At 38.7% G+C, this 17,069-nt stretch overlaps 1 protein-coding gene across 1 annotated transcript in view; it reads right to left on the bottom strand.

Moving 5' to 3' along the window:
• The window catches only part of PHIP (pleckstrin homology domain interacting protein), a 217,830-nt gene that overhangs the window by 12,061 nt on the left and 188,700 nt on the right, over window positions 1-17,069 (bottom strand). Inside the window, exons 29-36 of the mRNA XM_019520451.1 lie at window positions 14,442-14,567; window positions 10,245-10,317; window positions 9,654-9,704; window positions 9,183-9,332; window positions 6,991-7,143; window positions 4,108-4,271; window positions 3,361-3,638; window positions 2,631-2,792 (exon numbers count right to left, since the gene is read on the bottom strand). Coding sequence (XP_019375996.1) covers window positions 2,631-2,792; window positions 3,361-3,638; window positions 4,108-4,271; window positions 6,991-7,143; window positions 9,183-9,332; window positions 9,654-9,704; window positions 10,245-10,317; window positions 14,442-14,567 — 1,157 coding nt within the window. The remainder of the gene's footprint in view (window positions 1-2,630; window positions 2,793-3,360; window positions 3,639-4,107; window positions 4,272-6,990; window positions 7,144-9,182; window positions 9,333-9,653; window positions 9,705-10,244; window positions 10,318-14,441; window positions 14,568-17,069) is intronic.

Genomic DNA, 17,069 nt, shown 5'->3' with positions numbered 1-17,069 from the left:
GGGGGGGGGGGGGGGGATGTTGCAGGAATCCATTGGGGCTTCCCCTGGGTCCTACTGCCCCTGACTCCTGCCATTTTTGACAGGAACCAAGGACAGATACATTTTAATTTTCTAAATTTTTCAGGGGCCCCGTGGGCTGGGCAGAATGGCCTCACAGGCCGGATCCGGCCTGCAGGCCATATTTTGTCCACCCCTACAGTAGAGGAACTTCTGCAAGCATGTCAGTCACAGTGCCTGGTTACTTGTTAAACTGATTTTGCATCTCTTTCCTCTGCAAAAGGATTAAGCTCAAACATGGATTCATCTTCATTTTGTTTCATAATCATTATCCTGAATTCCAGTGTTAGAAAAATCACAGAATCACATCATAAAGAAGTAGGGCTGGAAGGTACCTCCAGAGATCATCTAGTCCAACCTCCCGTTTGAGGCAGGATCATCCCTATCCAAAACATCCTATACAACCATAATCTAAACTCTACATGAGACTACCATCACCCATGACGTAATACAGACCAAATAAACTTACCTCACACAGAAAGCAGAGAAACAACAGCCAACATCCTGCTTCTGTGAAATGTTGTCAATATATGCTCAAGAGATCCTTGGTAGAGGGCCACACCCCCTGCTACAGAAGGCGGCAAAACCCCCCAGTCTGTACCAATCTGACCATGGGGTAAAATTCCTTCCTGATCCCATACCTCTGGGAAGGCTTAAAATCCAGACATTAAATGATAACAAATAAACTGTCTAGGAGAATTTAAGTGGGGTAACCACCAGGTCAGCAGACAAGATAAATAAAGCTGCTGGCAATGAACTCTTTATTGAGCGTGTCAGCAATGAAGCAGATGTATATTAAAGTTGCTGGTTTTATTTATTTTTTTAATGGTGGTACCAAAGATCCCCAAACTGACCATACCAATGATAAACACTGCAGTGGAAGTGTCAATTTTTCAAAGACTGACAGCATGGTACCAGAGCCAAGAGAAACAAGAAAGAAGATACTGAAGACTCAAGTTTAGTTGAGGAGTTTGGAGAAATCAGGTAAGTAGCTCTAGACTTCTTGGCTGATGCTGAACAGTGCCAAAAATATCTGTTCTTCTTGCTATCTTGGACCCCGGGGATTTCTGACTGGAAGAGAATACTGTGAGGGTTCAGGGTATGGCTAGATGGCAAAGGCAACATCATGAAGACAAGTTCTTTTGAGTGTTTGTCAAGGGACAAGATCCTCTTCCAATTTATTAGAGGCTTAAGAAGCATGATCTTATTCCACTCAGCTCAAGTTCCCCAAAAAATAGTTAATATAAAAAGCTGATATGTACTCCTGCTTTCTGCTTTTCATGGCTTACTTTTAAGGATAACATGATGGAGTTACAAAAGCAGATACTTTAACATTTTATGCACTTAAGCAGGGTGGAACAGGATTACATTTACTTGTTGAAATCCACTTACATATCTAATCAGTGGAACAGGATCTGGTCTCAATGCCTGAAGGTACCTTAAGTCCCAAGGCAGCTTTTCTATTAACCAATTCAACAACAGGGGCTGGCTTCAGAGCAAAGGAAGAAGAGGAACTTCAAAGACTGTTGCACTCATTGGATTTCTTCAATAAATTTATTTTTGAGGGTTGTTACACTTTTTTGAGACTAGCTTTTTGGAAGATTTACAAATAATATATTTGTCTGGGGCACTAGGTTCCATTAAACAAAAGGTTCTTTGTCCCTCCAACAAACACATACCCCAGAGGCAAAGCAGATTTTGAAATCCAAAGTATTACAACAATTACAGAAGTCTTGGTATCAAAGAAGACTCAGAAGAAGAAAAGTAATTAGGTGCCAATGGGCCCCATGAAACTAAGCAAGCAGCAAACCCTCTGAAACTAGTCACTCCAACATGGAAAAAAAATGCACCTTTTCCAAAAGAGTTGAGGTAAAATTGTTTCTTCTTTCCTACCCTTCCTAATGCTTGATATTAAGGTGGCAGTACACCATTTTTACTTGACTGAAGAAACACTCATGAAGAAAAAAAGCAGCTATTCCCTCGCAACAGATTAAATGGTGTGGAACAACAATATTTCCCGTAGTCTGCAGTTTGTAACACTGTCTCAGGAAGCCTTGAATACGAATGAAATATACTACACACATTACCATTTCATTAGGGAACATAAAACTACCTTAAATAAAATTAAGCCAAAAGATAAAACCAAAATGTTTTCCTTGAGAAGTGATTATTACAGGCTTGCTCCCCCCTCTTGATGTTCGTATGTTAAGACATTTGACATTGCTTAGTTTAAAATATAAGATTACAGTTTTTCAGTATACAAGAATTACACTGTAGTCATACTAACCCATACTTGTAATTAGAATTAACTTTATATAAACAGAAATTTGATTTTATGACAGAGTAATTACAACATAAATACTATGTTGTTGGTAGGTGTATTTAGAATCCAGAAAAATTAACTATGAAATCAAAGGATAATAATGGCATAATTAAGTCATGTAGCTAACCTTCCTATTATAAGGAATAATAGCAATTATTAAAAACAGTCATGGTATACTCAACTAGCTACAATGGAATTAAAATCACCACTTTCTGAAATATAGCCAAATACTCTTTTAAAAATGTCTTACCTTCCTGATTAACAGTGGATGATTTCACTTTTCGCTTGACTTGTTTATCTTTCTCCAGATTTTCTCTTGAGGAGTTATTTCTAGTGTTGTGACTGTAACCAGATTGGCTAGCGTTTGACAGAACATTTTGACTCCTGGAATGTTTGGCAGAATTTTCCAGTACTAAAAAGACAAACCCTTTGTAAGCAAAATGGCACTGATTTTAGTTTATAGCATTTGTATAAATCTATCTAATCTGGCTAAACCAGTAGTGCTTAATGTTCTGGACCTGTGGGCTGCATGAATAGCATGGAGCCCTACATCACGATAAGAACCCTGCATCACCTCCACCCAGTCCCATAAGCCAGCATCACGTCCGACACTAGCCTGGCATGCCTGATCTAGCATGAAAGGCCATGGCCTGTAGGGTTTCCCACATACTTGTGGGTTGCATGACCCAGCACACTGGGGGCTGGATTTGGCCTGCAGTCTTGGGTTGAACACCCCAAGCAAAACAGACAATGCAGTAACTTTCAGTCAATACTGACCTAAACTGTATTTGAACTAGTAACCCAGAGGGAAAAGATTCCATGGTCTCGTACCAATCCTGTGAGCCATTCAGGCTCCCTCTGAGATCTACTAACTTGAGTAAATGGGGCCCATTCTTAATCAAGAACATAAATATCTAAGAAACAAGAAACCATTAAATTTAAAAGCTTGCAAATATTATGAATGCCTTTACAACACCTACCTGATTTCCCTGACACCGCAGAATTGGGTTTTGTAATTAAAGGCTTTGTAGTTAAAGGCTTTCCTCCTGAAGAAGTGGATGGTTGTTCTGTAACAGGAGTATCTAGCACCCCCCTATTGCTTCTAGTCCGCACTAGAGAAGACGTTTCAGCTGCTTTTCCATTCATCTGAGCAGCAATGTGTCTCAGTGTTGTTGAACGTGCAGGTACCAAAGATGAAGGAGCAGTCAAGGCCTCTGTCTTCAACTGAGGTTTTATAAACCTTCTCTTCCTTTCAGGGCTGTAAATAAAAGTGAGATTTACAGCCTGGAGATTAGAGTTAATCTTTTAAAGGAATAAAAGAAACAATATGCTAGGCAGTGTCTAAGACTGTGGAAGCCAAAAGTTGTTTCTGTATGAAATATGTTAAACATATTACATTTACAGTGGAATTTCATGTAGTTGTGAACCTCTGAAAAGTGAATCTTTAGTGAAGGATCACTGTAAATGCTGTAGTTATGACAAAATATGATGCTGTCACTATCCTAATAATGCTGGTTTACTGTACATATTTAGCAGTTATTTGAATTTTAAGCACTTACACTAGCTTTAGTTAAAGTTTAAAAATCTTCCACATCATAGGAACTTGCATGTCAAATATATCATTCTGCAATATAGGGAATAGTAAAGGAGTATTAAAAAAACACCATACCAAGTTCTACTATTATATTTCAAACAGAGCATTTCATAGCACACAGCAATGAATGTACCTTGATGCAACGCTACTGGACACCGAGCTGCTTCTGCTTCTTTTTTTCCTCCGTTTCTTTAATGAACTTCTTTTATGAAAACGCACAGCAGATTTATAATCTGATAAAATAGAACTTATATGTTCCTCAAAGAAAGCAGAAAGGCGCAAACTCATGCTGTAAATCTATTAAAAAAAAGCCAATGCAGGGTATAAGTGAACAAGACAAAGAAGGGGTTTTTGTTTGTTTGTTTGTTTAAGGTTTACATTTTTTCCAGAAGCACTGTTTTCCTATTCACCTACCTAGAGCTATATCTATATAGAAAAACATACCACTTTAATATAGAAATGTTTTAGCTTCTAAATGAAATAAATGAAAGGAAATTTACAGGAGGAGCCCATAAATCTGCACTCTTGGGAGTCTAGCTTTGGAACCATCAAAGCAGTTCATAGAAAAAGTGGGCCATAATCCTGTGAAGACAAACACAGTGGAAAAAAGGAAAAATTTAGAAGATGAGCACAGCTCCTATTCCCTCAGTTCCTGATTGCCTTTCCACAACAAAGTCTCTGAAGAAACAAAGGAAGAGTGAGAATGGGAACCTAACAAGGGAACACTCTGAAAATCCAGTTTTCTGGATTAAGTTGCATATATATAACCCCATCTATGGACATCAACCAGGAGTAGCAACTCATCCCAAAAGACGACATAAGGTTAGCTACTTAAATGGATGACAACTATCCATGTACCTGTAAACCTCAGATTTTTTTTTTTAAGCTTTGCCCTCAGCTGAATGGGCGTGCATGAGTTTCTCTCTTATACAATTAATTGGATTACAGATGCACCACAGTTCCAGGAAAAAAACAAAATGACAAATGGACTGGCTAAAGTAATATAATAGGAGGTAAAATCCCCCTTGAAAGATGACAAGTGATTGGAGTGTAACAGTGGAGCCACTGCATTTAAGGGATCTGGTAGTCTGGCACCAAGACACAAAAGCAATAAATGTGACAGTATCTAAATCACTTGAACACTTTTTTTTTTAAACTCATAAGGAAGTGCCATATAAATGGAAAAAAAACTTAAGTCTGATCTCATGGGGGGCAGACAGTAGTAGCTGTCACCCCATTTTCAGAGAGAAGAACAAGCAAGCCAAAATGAGGAATACTGACACCAACACCAATGAATGTCTAGAACCAGACTGAAGACCATTTCTACTTCAGTGTATATACACTGTGTGTGGAGAGTCCACTGAGCTCTCTAAAGAACCTAGAATATTTTTTGCTGATAGCTTCAGAATCACTGAAGCTAGAAACCTACATTTTAATTAGAAGTTCAAATTGTAAACAGGTATTGGTTTCAGCATGATTTAAATGCCTTTAGAAGATACGAATTAATATGACTGGTAAAATAAATGGTTTCCAAAACAAGATATTTAAGTAGTGTAATTGGTGAGGCCACGCTCAAGCCATGATAACATCAACCATGTGCTCGCTCCAATCCGAGAAGACCTGAAGCAGAGGAGAAAAGAACACAAAGGAATCCCAATCCCAAAGTCTGAAAAGTCCCAACATCTGATGTTGGCAAGGGCAGAGAACAATTTCTAAATCATTCCAAATGCCGAACAGATTGCCCAATATTGACCGAACTAGACCAATCATGCTGACCTAAGATCTTTTAACTGAGGCTCTCTCTCCTAAGAACCTTGTTGCCTACATGCTGGGACAAGAGTCAAAGTAAAAACTTGATGGAGCATTCACCATTTGCATCAGTAGCCACACACAGCATACCAGCCTGGTTGTTTACACTGGTCTTCTAGTACTAGAAGAAAAGCCTATCCCTGGAACAGTAATACATTTATGTGCAGCAATTACTTCCATAGGACTCTTTAAACCAGAAAAGAATCCCAAGAACTAAAGGAAATCAACAAAAAAGCTAACAACATGGGGCCAACAGTTTAAAAATAAATTGGCAGATGAAAAAAACAACAGGATTTGCAAGGACAATTGAGAGTCTCCTCAATCTCAGTGCAAACCAGTAAACATCACAGAATGATATTATCCCTTTGTAATCTAACCATTTTAATATTCTGATTTATGGAACTCTAAGAGTGACGAGTTTGAGAATCAAGTATTATCCTCTCACAAATAGTTATACTTTGCATAAAATATTTATTGTTACCATCTGTCCAATCACTCCTTCAACACTTTTGGACTCTGTTGTCAAAAAGTTACCTATTTAAACTACACCTCAGAAGTATCAATTTAAAATCTGAAAAAGTTGCAGAAGAGAACTTCAAAACAGCCCGTAGGCTGGATCAGGCCTGTGTCTTAAGAATGTCTGGCTGATCCTCTTCTACCCAATCCAACCCACATTCTACTACTGGCTGACTGATCCTGGCTGATACTCTAGGCTCCAGCTGTCCCTGCTCCATGCAAAGGGCCTTCTCTCTCATCATTCTCCCCCAACTCCTCCAGGCCACCACCTGTGCTTACCATCACTATCAAATTAGCTGTTTCAAATCCTTGCTTACTACGGTTTCTGGTGGCAATGGTGAACACAGGCTCCAACAGGGAGGGTGAGAGAGCAGCTCTTTGCATGGGTCACATATGCTTGGAATAACCACTGGGGATCAGCTACCCATAGTGATGGTCTGTTCACAAGGGGTGGCCCACTCTTAATAAAAAGGTCTCCTTTTATTCATAAGGAATTTGTTTTGTCATTAGAAACAAAATTCATGTGGGAAGAGCATACAAAGCATTTAAACTATTGATATTTCCAAATAGCCCAATGTTGTTTTGGTCTTTAATCTTAAACAAAAATAAGTTCTCCTTTGTTTATGTCTAAGGTTTACATATTCTTTATTAAAGAAAGAATTTTTTAATGGCGTGAACTATAAATCCATACCCTTGATCTTTTGCTTGGCGTGTAAGCTTTGGAGTTGCTGAAAATAAGTCTCACATCTTTACATAATTCCATTGGTGACTCATAATTGCCAGCCTCCAGAGTTTCTCTAACTGTAGCAAAATCCATTGGTGTGTCAATAATGTCTCTATAATCCTATTAAAAAAATTGGCAAATCAACATGTAATTAAAGTTAATTTTATTTGTCCCAATACTTCTCACCCATCAAGACATGATTATCTGTCACTTATAAAGGGTTTATCAAAATTCTCTCTCAGGTTTGGATAGAAGACCACAAAAACAGCTTCCCATAACTATTCTATAGAAATAGTGCTTTTTCCAAGTCATGAGGCAGGCTACAACTGGCAGAGTTAAACGAAGAACCTGAGCGTTTTAAAGTTATCCAATACAAACTCAGACCCATTTAATAAATAAACCACTTCAGTAGAAATTCTGTATTTTTAATAAAATTTCAGTGTGAAGAGATAAAAGGTAGTGCCCCACCTTCGACAGCTCAACAGCTAAGTTTAAAACAGCGACTTAAAAAAAAGAGTAACAGGCCTAAAATTCCAAAATAAAGTTATATAGTAATAGCTTAGCATCATATAGAAGATGATGCCAGCATACAACAGACTAACAATATTTTGTTTTCCCCACATTGTTCACACAGATCAGCAGAAGAGTTAGGTCCTTTTAATCCACAGCAAAGAACTCTACCATTTGAAATCAATTGTGCCATGAGAGTAGTAGCAACCTATCCTCTGTGTAGCCCCTATTAGAATGGAATGAAACATGATGCTAACAGATGTTATAGTTACGTGCTGACAGGGAAAATATGGCAGTCAGGAGTAACAGGTCCAATTCTAGGGTCTGGAGGAACACACAATCTAGCCGTTATAGACCCTTGAGCACCTCTCCCTCCACATCCTCTAAGTCAGTGCTTGTGTCTTCCAGACTTGCCACTTTTCCCAAATACACTGAAGTAAAGCCACCTGATTTCTCCTTCACACTTCTGTATTGAACTCCAGCACTGGAAGCAGTCATAGCAGAAGAGGCCATCTCCCTGGCTCTTTGTTCCAGTGTCCGACATATAGTAACTCCAAGAATGGTAGAGGAACAAATATATAGAAAGTCCTGCTCTTGCCCTCACTACCCTTGAAACACTGATTCTCAACCAGAGTGACACAGCACCCTGAAGTGCTAATAGGCTTTAAAGGGTGCTGCTGGGAGAGAGAGGAGATGAGTAGGATAATGCAGATTCTTCCCTTCTGTTGCACCTCAATTTCCTTCCAACTTACTGCAGCACAGGCTCTTTCCTGCCAGCTGCTGCTCCTCCTTCCCAGCCCTTCTTTTAGCAGGTAAGCACCGTAATAAATAAGTTAGTTTTTGAAATGGGGTGCTGGTCAATTCACAAAAGTTACAAAGGTCTGCCTCACATCCAAGAGGGTTGAAAACCAGTCCCTTGAAATGATGAGATGTGACACACTCACTGCTCTAAGCAGAGCACGTTCATTGTAGATGGTATCTTCATAGAATACTGCTGCCAGGCTCTTAAATTTCTACTGAAATTATGCAAGCTGTGGTTTCAGAACATACAAACTTGGACAAATTTGGATGACATTTCACAAAGACAGGAAAAAGCACATGGAATGCTAGAAGAATCCACCTAGCTAGTTCCTGCTTTATGATATAGAAGCACTAAAACTTTTTCCAAAACTTGTTCCTAGAAATTTCTGAATGTTTTTTTCCCCCTCAACACTTTCAGAAGTATTTCATTCTAAGATAGACACCTGATCTGGAAAATTCTAGCTCCTAAAAGCAAGGACATCTAACTTATAAACAACTAGAAATAGGGTCTCAATGGAAAGTATACAGCTACCTTAACTGTAATAACCAAACAGGCCTGTAATCAGAGCAATGATGTGTAAAAATACTAATTAATTTTTGGTTTTAGTCTAATCTAGATATAATTACAAACAAAATCAAGTACTGATCTTCTGTTACTGAGCATCAGTTTATATCACTCAGTTCAAAAGAGCACAGGTTCTCAACTATTATTAGACATTTAAATTATTTAGACAATCCTGATGAATATTGTTGAAAAAATATGAAACTCCAAAGGAGCCCCCTCTCCTCCAAATCAATCAAAATATACAAACACTGACCAGCTTTTTCCCCATTATTAAAATACTCACTGGATATTCGAGGAGATCCACTGGTTGGCGAAAAGGTTCAGAGTCCTCGCACTGAAAAATGAGATTCAGCAACTCCTGGCATTGTCTCTTCCATGCCTGAATGTCATAAGACTGAGCTCTATTGCGCAGCCTCCGTTTGGGCTGATGATCCTGAAATGACCATACTGATTTGTTTACACAAGCCAATTTTTTAATACACAAAGTCAAAGAATAAAATTATTACATGCAAACACTGTAAATTGTGAATCCTAACCCCCATCCCACACACAATGGAACAGGTAAAAATGCTTTTGCATAACAGATGAAAGAAGAAAATACCTACCGTTAAAAACTGATTTCCAGGCAAAAACACACAATCTTCAAAGACAGGATTATACCAGCCTAAAATGGTTTCTATTTCTAAGCTGTTTGGATAATTTTTTTAAAGCTGTTACACTGTAAATCATGGATGCAAGCGCAACCAAGTATTACCTTTCTTTTCCTAGTGGAAGTTCCTGGAACATTTGTATCTTTCTCTTCTTCCTTTGAGCAAGAAAATATGAGTCGCATAACAAAATTAACAAAACACTTTTGAAAAAGTTACTAAATAAACTACCATTCATATTTTCAGTTATTTGCAGCGATCTGAATGATAGTCCCAAGAATCTTCCTGTTTTTGTGACCTTTTCTTCCCCAACTCTCAAGTTCCTAAAATATGATAACCATATATACACATCAATATTTTTTTTTTTTTAACAGGCTTGGACTTAAAGAGTTTGTAAATAGAGTGAAATTCACCGCTCCGCAAACGGTTAGCACAATATCCATGTACCACTTAATTTAAGTAGCACTAAAGTTCTCCATACAAGAGGGAATTACAAGCAGTGTTCTTCAACTGGCTAAAAGGAATATTGTTAATTGATGCAACACATTCCCTTACCCTCTTGCAATGGGCTAAACATGCTGCCTTTGCAGTATAAAGTGGGAAGAGATTAAAACTCAATTTCTTCCATAAATGAGTGCAAGCACAGCACCAGACCACTGAGATTACTTTTACATATATGTAGCATTCAGTTGGCTTACCTCATCAGAGTCAGACAATACTTTCTTCTTCATTGTATTATATAAAGGAATTATAGCATAACAAGTCTGGTCTCTGTAGGACAAGAAATATCATGTTAATGTAAGTCTATGTTATGCATAAAAGTATACATCTGGTCTACACACACAGAAGCTACAATGATTTAATTAAACATATATTTTGATAGGCTAAAATGATAGAGGCTGCTATTAAAATAAGCATCCACCCAGTCTGTTGCACTGGTTTAATTATATCAGTTTAAAAACAAACAAACAAACAAACAAACAAACAAACAAACAAACAAACAAACAAACAAACAAACAAACAAACAAACAAACAAACACATTTCTAGGTCAGACCAGTGCTACTTGCATCTATTTTGACCAAAGAAAACAGATAGATTTTAAAAAAGCAACACAGGCAAATCATTCTTAGACCTATACCCATTCTTAGAACTGAGTTTGTGCCACACATTTTATGTTGGCCTAAATGCCATACATTTTAGTTCTAAAGCAGGGGTGGGCAATTATTTGGGCTGGTGGGCCACTTATGAGTTTTGGTGACCTGTTGAGGGCCACACCCCTCCCCTCCCCCCCATAGACTTAGATCATCAGAATTTATGCATTTTACCTATTTTGAAACCACTGCAAGTATTAGCACAGGTACTCCGTAAACATATTTTTAAGGTGCATTTTTATACCTATTTACATATGCATGGTGGTAATCCAAAGCCAAAGGCTCATGATTTACCATATAGTTCACTGGGCTGGACCCCAGAAAAGTCAACAAGCATTTCAAGCCATGGTGACCCCATAGCTCAGCACTACTCAGTATGTGTGTACTCTAGAAAGCCCCACAAAGGAGCTACATGCTAATTAGCCTCCCACTCATGACTGGGACAGGATGTTCTTGTCATAAGTCCTGGGATACTCCAAAGATTTAGATGCAGATGAGATGCAGGGCAACTTGGTCCACCGTCACCTCATGAAGGATGGGGTCACACTAATCATGTACAACAACATGAAAGCGGGGGTGACAAAGGGAGTCTGTCTGCACTCTCTGCAGCCACACTTGGTGATGTCTGCCAGACATTTGAGGCTGGTGAAGAAAAAAAGGAATCACTGGAAATGTGAAAAAAGTTGCAGCTCAGCTGTGGGAGTGAAGAGGAAGTCAAAATGTATTCAATGTAGTGGCTCACTATGACCTGAAGTGTCAGTGCTGAGGGGGACTGTGCATAACAGGCATTACTATATATCTTATTCAGATGAGTTCTACTAATCCATCTTTGCGGTAGGCTCCCATCAGCAACTTAGTCTTTTGGCTATGATCAAGCATTTTTGGAATAAACAGGCGGGTGTCAGGGCTAGCTCTGACCCACCTAGTGCTGGCCTGTTATTGCAGTACCTCCAGGCCCAGTGGCAGTTCCCTATGGATGGAACACCCACCCTTTTTTGGTTTTTTTAGCCCCACCCCAAATGTGTCCAACATGGACCATGTGTTTTAGAGTCATGCTCAAGTGTTGGCTGCATTTCATTTCATCAACTTCACAGAAGGTTTCCGTTACTGTGCACATGCTGCTTTTGCCAGTAGTTTAATGATGGACAATATATTTAATGAGGTTTCCTTCTATGCAAGTTTAAGATGAGGAGCTTTTTTCGTCACTGCTATTCTCTGCATCCATGAAAGGGGACTATAACAGGTGTGGAGAATGGATGACAAAACTATTTTTTGCTTTTGTGATTTCTTTTTAAAATGTTATGTGGGTAACAACTGACCCGCAATATAATATAACCATAAAGGTGTCCCATTTATGGACAATTGGGAGGGCTCCAGTTTTTCTCTACTCTTGGCACAAGGAAGAGGTAATGTGATCAGCATCACGCTCCGGCTGCTTTATACTCAGGTAGCTCCTGGTATCCATTGAGTAAGAGGCTGGTTGGGCCTCACAGCCATACTAAAATTATTTTAGTACTAAAAATGAAAAACTGAGTAGAAACCCACCCCCCTCATCTTGAATCAAGCCCAGGTCCTTCAATCCCTAAGCAAGTCAGTCACCCTACTGACTAAGCTACATGGCTTCCAGCATTATCAGTAAAAGGACTAAATAAAATGCTGACAGACACTTATTCCCAGCCTCTAACAAAGGATACCAGAAGGATGCATTTTGTGTAAGACTTTATCGTGGGGGCCCTGGTTCCAGCAAACACATATTATGCATTTAGCCTGCTAAGCTGATCACATGAAATTTAGGAATCTTATTCCCAGCATAAAAAGGCAAAAGGACTGAAATCTGCTATCTTTAAAAAGCATCTTTCATGGAAGACCAGCAGAGAGGGCAGAATTAACAGAGTACAAAGAGTCCAATGAAAGTTTTATCCGAATGTCTAGATCATGGCTTGGCAACCTGTGGCCTGCAGGCTACATCTGGAGGCATTCAGCAGCAGGGGGCATTGGCAGCAGTTGTTTTCCCATGCCACAGTAGGGAAAAGCAGTAGTGGTGGGTGCTCTCACCATGTTGCCATGGGGAAAATCAGTGGCAGCAGTTGGATCCAAGTGCCCATCTTCCCATCTCTGCCCCAAATCTAAAAAGGTTGGTGATCACTGATCTAGATAACTGTATTCAAGCAAACTGACTACAATCCATAAAGAAATTAACACAGTGTATATGCTTACTGTGACATTATTTCCACCATGTGTATCACAAGTTTCACTTGTTTTAAACACAAAGGGTTACCTGAACAAAACTGAAAGTGAAAACCAGTGTTTTTTCTTTGATTTTCCCATAGAAAAGATAGGTTGAGAAGTTGCATTTTACAAGTAGTTTTATGGGGAAAGCAGTAACTAAGGCTGCCCACAGATGGCAAACAACTGCCAGGGCTGGGAGACTAACATAGATATCTGGTCCCTAATACCATGCTCCCCACCTCCAGGCAGCTTGAAAGGCAAGCTGTGTAGCCAGTTTCAGGTGAATCAGTTCCTGCATTCACTCTTTGTTAAGGTCTCCAGGCATCATGATTCTGACACAGGAGGGAGGCACTGTGTACACCTGCTTTGTTAATGCCCCAGGGTAGTGTGAGCCTGAAATCACAGAGGAAGTTCCCCAAATCTCACGCTCTCTGGTGCCAGTAAGCTTATTGCAGCCTAGTGGCACAACTGCACTTTGAACAGACCAGCTCCCCAAAAGCTGACATGTTCAAATGAAGCTGGGCTACGCATGGGCTACTCCTGGATGCTTACGGGGCACAAGTTCAACATTAAGCACAATACAAACCAGGCATAAAGATGTTTCACATTATTGTATGATTAATGGATTAATCACACTATGAATGTAATGTATGCCAAAAGCCTAACGATAGCTAACATCTTTGTGAAAGATACAGGTCTTGACCAAAACAATGTTTTTCAGTTTTATAAAGGAAAAAAAATACCCTTTTAAATGTTCCCCTCCCCATTTTTTTTAAACTAAACTAAAGATAGAAAAGTTTGGGGAGGAGGGGAATAGAAAATGTTCCCCATAAAAAAGTTTTTCAAAAAATTTAATGTAGAATTTTATAATAATGAAGATGAAAACTTTTTAAAGCCTCCCCAATTTATGGCATACAAAAGACACCACTTTTCAATCAACTTATGATAACAGGAAAAAATTTTAAATGAAAAATCCCATAATTTTGTCATTAACATGGTATGAAATCCTGACGCTAAACAACTTTATTTAAACATATGCGGCTGTCCATATGGTTCATATACATTCCACCCAAATTTATATCTATCATTGGAGAGAAAGCTCATGCAATAAATGACAACTATAAAATCAAAGTCACTGTGGCAAGAAATGCATTCTCCTTTCCTTAAAACTCCCAGAAATAATGTTTCAGACTATAACAAGACTATTATTTCTAAACCACAAAATTCATTACATTAACCTTCCATTATGAAATTTCTAGATTTTGAACTATGAAAAGTAATATACTGAATATTTTGTTTTTCAAACTCTGATACTCTTTATTATATCCCATTTTATAAGTAATTTACTTTTCTTTAAAAATGCCTCGAGGTTCACCTCTCCCTTTGGATGTTGTGTACTTCTATCCTTTGCTAAAGCAAATGGCAGGCTCTCATCAACAGGTAAAATGATCTACTATATTTGAATCTACTATTAGAAGATGGACTGAAAACATTACATCCGGTAATCTACTCACTTTATGAAGTGTAGCAGAAGATCTGTGATGAATTTGGCAGATTTAACAATAGGACTTCCAGGTTCATTGAATGTTCGTGTATTATGCTCTATGTACCGGACTTCCCACATAAGTGAAGAAACCCGCCTTTGAGGAGAATAGAACAGATGACATTGAGCAGTTACATTTATAACATAAGGATGACATTAAAAATAATCCTCATTTTTCTTTCCAAGAGGTCTCAAAAAGAACAACAAAACATTTTTTGGTTTTATGTAAATGTTTTACGCTCTTTGATAGCTCCCTACCTTGTCAGCAGCAGTCAGCTTTCTTTGGCTTCCTGCTTACCTGTGTCTTGATAAGAAATAGGGATGAAAAGTTTTGAGAGCCTTGTTGCTGTCAATCAAGGCGTGACCCAAAAATAAATTTTTCATGCTGCTTGAACAGTTCATCTGGCTGCCAATATTTTTTTTGTTTTGTTTTTTTTTTTTTACTGATCCTTTGACACCTTTCTCCCAATAAAGCTTACTAATAAGGAGAAACTAAAGAAGTTTTTTTTGTTTTTTCCATTGACAGAATCAATGCAACAGCTAGAAATCTTTCTTTCACCCCACTGTACAGTTCTACCCCACAAATTATAGATCAACAGCAAACTCACATTCAAAGAAAAAAGGAAAGTAATTAAAGTACAAAACGCATAAAAAAATTGAAAAAAGTATTAAAATGTAAAAAACTGTCCAGTTGTTAAAAATGACACCTTACATTTTAAACAAAAATCATTAAAAACTAGGACAGGACAGGGGTCAACAACATTTTTCGGCAGCAGTTCAGAATGACCAAACTGGGTCCAAGTTGGGCCAGCACTAGAACCTGGCTTCCCGTGCTTCTCCCCGCTGCCCAGCTATGGCATGGCACAAGCAGAGACCCACTCCTGAAGCCCCTGTGCTCAGTGGGCTAGGTCTGATGCATCTGTAGGCTGGATCCAGCCTGTGGGCCATAAGGTATAGGAAACTGAAGGTAGCCATGACCTTTCATTTATTTTGCTCTTACAAAGTGCAATAAAAAAAGAAATCTCATCCAAGCATACCCTACACCTTTTGTTTTTTTTCCTAAAGTTAAGAAACACATTTTAGAAATGCCACTTCCATGTGCTTGTTTGAACACAGCACTAGAAATAGAAAGGAAGCAGGATACTTTTTAAAACGAATGTAAATATGCTACATTTAAAATCTCATTTTCAAAGACTAACATGTCCCAAGCAAAATCTGAGTTTTAATAAAAATATTGATTTTTGTAAAGTATATTCCAAAATTAAAATAGCATTTCAAATGTTTCCACTAAAAATAGTCAACAAGAGAATGGAGAGAAAGAAAAATGCATAAACACTGAACACTTAGGTTGCCTGAAAGCTTCTGACTTTTTTGCCAGAAAAAAACAACTTTCATATTTGAATAGTGCCACATTCAGAGATTAGTATGCAAGAAGCATTACATGCTAATTTTCAGATTTGGCCCAAACAAGAAGACAACATGCTGTAAGCACATTTTCACTCAGAAACGTCAGAAAGTGTGCATTAAGGGAAATGAATTCCCAAAGCAGTTATCTTCTATAAATCAAGGAAAACAAAATCTGTCACAAAATACTTTAATACAACACAATTTCATTTTAGATAATTAAATTCTGGAATGTTAAAGAAAATATAGTGGCTACAGTTGTCATTTATGAAAACTGCTAACAAGTTAAAACCAAGTACAAAAAAAGTATTAATATCATGAAATGGTGTCGTAACTCAGCATTTTTTATAGAAAATTAAATGTCTTTTTTAACATCAAACTGCTAATAAAAATGAAAATAATGTAACAATAAAGGAAAGGCTATATAGTCTACATATTTTTTCAATTTATCTTCTGAAAAACACTAAACAGTCTTTTCAGTTTTCCAGTTAAATTTTAGCCAAGTACAAGCTACTGGAAGAATTGCTGTTCTCCCAGTAGAAATAACAAGCATACAGAACTCATTCAGTTTCTCCAGGGGGAAACTTGCCCCCTGCAGGAGAAAGATCTTCCAGGTGCTAACCTGGAAAATTTCTCTTGTGAGAGAAACTCTCACAAGAATGGATGCTTATATGCTCCCCTTCCTCTCTGGTTTGGGAAGGGTGCAAAGCAGCATCTTCTCTAGAGTAGGGACTAACTGGTTTATGGAAAGGGCTGGGGGCTTTGCCCCACTGGCTCCTCTTGCCTCCTGGACCAGTCTGGGACAGAACTGAAGCACCAGGGGAAAGCCCTCTACCTGTTCCCCAGACTAGGGTCTCTAGCCTGAAGTGCAAGCAGATGGTTTGCCCCTTCTGCAGGCAGCATTTAAAGCTCCCAGGCCCAGGAACTGTGGTAGAAAGAGCTCTCCCTTCTGTGGTTTCCAGGTCCACAGGCTTTGAGAGTGCCAGCTAGGTGGTGCACACAACACTTTCAAAACACTCAGCACTGGAATCCTGGGCTGGGAAAGCTCTTTCCACCCCAGTTCCCAGCCATACATGCTTTAAATGGTGCATTGGTAGGGACCTATTTAAATCACAGAGGCAAAAGGTTTTTTGCAGCCTGCTCATCTGCAGGTATTTCATGGCAGCCCCACCCCTGGCACTGATTGGAGGGAAGG

The sequence above is a fragment of the Gavialis gangeticus genome, unplaced genomic scaffold (genome assembly GCF_001723915.1).
Source record: "Gavialis gangeticus isolate Ggan-Ray unplaced genomic scaffold, GavGan_comp1, whole genome shotgun sequence".
Lineage (NCBI taxonomy): Eukaryota > Metazoa > Chordata > Crocodylia > Gavialidae > Gavialis > Gavialis gangeticus.
The sequence above is the reverse complement of the archived record's forward strand: the minus strand, read 5'-3'. Positions and strand labels throughout refer to the sequence as shown.